A 3,907-nucleotide genomic window follows, 5' to 3' on the forward strand; every position below is an offset into this window, starting at 1 on the left:
TGTTATGGACGATCAAGTCTGTGGTTATACAGTACCAGAATTATAATTCGTTTGGAAATTTCACCCTTAGCCCTATGGCAACTGCTCACATTCTAGATGATAATGCGTTTTTTTTTGTATCTCAGTTTGCTGAGAGCTGTATTTAGAGACTGCGATTGATATGATGATGGAGGTTGATATGGTGGTTGGGGCTTTTCAACTCCAATAGGCTATTTCAGATGTTTGTAATTAAGTTTTATCTATAGACCTACTCTTATATGAATAGATGTAACCTATCGGTCAAGTTCACCTTTGAATCGAACGTGAACAGGTGTAGGCCCTACAGGGGAAACATTGCAGAAGTGCGCACTATTCAAATCAAATCAGATTGTATTGGTCACATACACATGGTTAGCATATGTTATTGGGAGTGTAACGAAAAGGGTCATCCACGCGTCACCAAGGCAGCTGATGATACTAGATAGATATTACTTTGCTAACTAACTTTGCTCAATCACATTATGTTTTTGTGTGACTTGTTATTAACATGGCTTTTCATTTGTGGTAAAATTAGCGAATGTGGAAATTTTGATTGGAAGTTCTCTGAGGCATCACGTGGTTTTGCAGAAGAGCATACTGAGCCGGGTGCGCACGTGGGTGACGCTAGGGCCAGCCCTCTCCGGGGTCCCTTTTGTTTAACTATCAAACATAAGCACCTTCCGAGATCCCGAGGGCTTCAGATGACAAAACGGCCAACATCTTGTGCAAGGATCAATACTGACCGCGTATCGTTCTGCAGCCATGTCTAGGTCATTTTATGTCGACTCTTTGATTATCAAGGACACGGTGCGACCCATACCTCTTAACGAGCATCCACGGCAAGACTTTCTCTTCCCCATCAGTATGCACTCGCCCACCATGATGACGGTCACCGCGCCAGTGTGCCCGTCCAGGAAAAGCGGCACTTTCTGCGTCTGCCCGCTTTGCGTCACGTCCCACCTCCACTCTCCCCGCAGCGGCATTTCGACGCTGAAGAGTCAGTTCCCGAGAGCGGAGCCCCAATATTGTCAGAGGACATCACACCACCAACAGTCTCCGCCACTTGCGCACCCTTCTGCACGCCCAGTCTGCACGCCTGTCTACAAGCCCATGTACAGCGTCACAGACCCCATGAGTTACCACTGTCTCTCCATAGGTAAGACTATGTGCTCTCTGACCACCTGTATCTGCAATATAACAACCTGTCAATTCAATCTTTGAAATTATAGCGACACATTTTAATTGAACCACTACATCCTGTCTGTTAGTTATTTAGTATATCCAATTACGCACAGTAAAACCAATGCAATGTATTGCATAAAACATGTACTGCAGTGTTAGAAATTTGGAATAGAACTATAATGGTTGGCTAAATTGTTGTCCTGTCTCCATCAGGCGCCTCTGAGAGCAGTCACATCCAGAATGGCAAGAGAATGCGCACGGCTTTCACCAGCACACAACTATTGGAACTGGAGAGGGAGTTCTCCTCCAACATGTATCTTTCCAGGCTCAGAAGAATTGAAATAGCAACTTATCTGAACCTCTCGGAGAAACAGGTGAAAATCTGGTTCCAGAACCGGAGGGTGAAACACAAGAAGGAGGGCAAGGGCACACAGAGGAGCACGCACAACGGTTGTAAGTGCGCAAGCGGTCACATGGATTACCCAAGGTCTGAGGACGAGGAATCTTTATCCCCTGCATCAGCGTCAGAGGAGAAACATATCTCCCCAATCTGAGGGCATCTCAGACTGTCACTGCACAGACTTCCATTACACTACTGGCACTTAGTCTACCATGGTTCATCACGAATTCTGCAACACCAGACGACCTCCGGGCCATGAGATGCTACTTTCAGTCTGAGAAGAAGTACTGGAAATATCCCTGGTTTCCCCTGGTTAAATTATGTAGGCCTATTCGTACGTTCATTTTATGTTAACTGTGAATACATGTTTTATTTGTTGAAACCTTTTTTTTAACAGTGACGCTAAATCCTTCAGGGTTCAACCCAACGTCAAAGTTGTACCTCCTCAGTGGTTGTCATACGATGCTTGATATCATTCTTATCACTGTAAATATGATGGCCGTTGATCCATTCTGTTTCAGTTCTTATTTTTCCACGTTAAATTGTATGTACATAGTAGACTAGTATGTGTATATAATATGTATATTTGTATTTATTCTAATAAAACATTGGTGAGTTGTATCTCAGACAAAACATTTTTATTTTAAGGGTTGGCATGGTGGATCTTTGATGCAATCCTTACAGGCTATCGTCATAGCATATTAGTAGAGCTTTTCTGTTTGATATATTTGTCAAGAAATGTATGTTTAGTCTGTATTTTGACTAAAATTTTAATGTAATATAATAATTACACACATTTTATCATGAGACCATTTCAAAGAGCATATTGGACGTCATCACAGGCAGGTGACCAGAGACGCTAAGATAAACAGTATCAGATTTCCATCCACGTTAACCTTAACTTACATCCTGAGGAAGATACTCTAGTACAAGGATCATCAACTATTCAGTCGCGGGCTGATTTGTTTTCTTGTGTGGATGGTCGTGGTAACATAATTACAAATGCGTAGATTGCAAATTGACCGCAAGAAACGCAAACAGAATGTTTGATTAAAACAACCATTGCTTACATTTGTATGTGATCACGTCTGTCTATTAAGCGTGGGAATACTTGGGAACATATTCCCCAAATGAAAATCGATTGGAGCTGATTTTTAGTCTTTATGTTCTATTTCTTTGCTCAGAAAACTTGTGAAGCCAAATAAAACTACCCACGGGCTACCAGTTGGGAAACCCTCCTCCATTATGTACACTGAGTTTACAAAACATTATGAACACCTGCTCTTTCCATCTCATAGACTGACCAGGTGAATCCAGGTGAAAGCTATGATCCCTTATTGATGTCACTTTTTAAATCCACTTTAATCAGTGTAGGTGAAAGGGAAGAGCCAGGTTAAATAAGGATTTTTAAGCCTTGAACAGGTATGTATGGTTGTAGGTGCCAGGTGCACCGGCTTGTGTCAAGAACTGTTTTGTACATCATGCTTAGGGTCATGTATAAAAATGCTGAGCAGGCCATTATTTTGGCTACCTTGGCTATATGCCCCTATCGGATGACAATGCCCCCATTCACGGGGCATGAGTGGTCACTGATTGGTTTGATGAGAATGAAAATCATATGCCATGGCTGTCTCAGTCATCAGCTCTCAACCCAATTGAACACTAATAGGAGATTTTGGAGCGCGCTTGAGACAGATTTTTCCACCATCATCAACAAAACCTACCAGCTCTCACAGTCTCACGTCAGAATTAGACGTTCATCCATGTTTCTGAAACATCAATATTCAAAGTGTTTAACTTTAAGGTTAGTAATCTATACTCATTTGAATAAGATCAAGAATCGATGGTTTAAAATTCTTAAAATGTATGTTCCTTGGACTAGGGTATGCAGTGTCCAACCCACAGGGGGGTGCTCCTACTCGGGTCGTTATATCCCTCTCTGAGGAGGTTGATAAAGAGTTAATTCACTGTTCATGAACTATACTGGCACTTAATGAGAGTTCACTTGTTTTCTATACTTAACAACTCTCACTCACTCACTCACTCACTCACTCACTCACTCACTCACTCACTCACTCACTCACTCACTCACTCACTCACTCACACACATTCTCATCAACCCCTTCCCATTATAAAAATATAAGACAAATTAAAAAAAAAAAAATTGTGATATAAAGCATTAGAGAAAACTAACATGTAACCTAAACTGACCTATTTCAACTCAGACTCAAATGCATAGGCAGGCCTAAGCCTAATATAATTTAAAATTGGTCATCTGAAATTGAACAAAAGTCTAAATAAATATGT

At 41.5% G+C, this 3,907-nt stretch overlaps 1 protein-coding gene across 1 annotated transcript; it reads left to right on the forward strand.

The window, feature by feature from the left end:
• The first annotated feature begins 688 nt into the window (after positions 1-688).
• Positions 689-2,221, forward strand: LOC124037101 (GS homeobox 2-like). The gene is made up of 2 exons (XM_046351746.1): positions 689-1,174; positions 1,414-2,221. The coding sequence occupies exons 1-2, from the start codon at positions 781-783 to the stop codon at positions 1,752-1,754; spliced, it is 735 nt and encodes a 244-aa protein (XP_046207702.1). The 5' UTR covers positions 689-780; the 3' UTR covers positions 1,755-2,221.
• The last annotated feature ends 1,686 nt before the right edge of the window (positions 2,222-3,907 follow it).

This window comes from Oncorhynchus gorbuscha, linkage group LG06, assembly GCF_021184085.1.
Source record: "Oncorhynchus gorbuscha isolate QuinsamMale2020 ecotype Even-year linkage group LG06, OgorEven_v1.0, whole genome shotgun sequence".
Taxonomy (NCBI): Eukaryota; Metazoa; Chordata; class Actinopteri; order Salmoniformes; family Salmonidae; genus Oncorhynchus; species Oncorhynchus gorbuscha.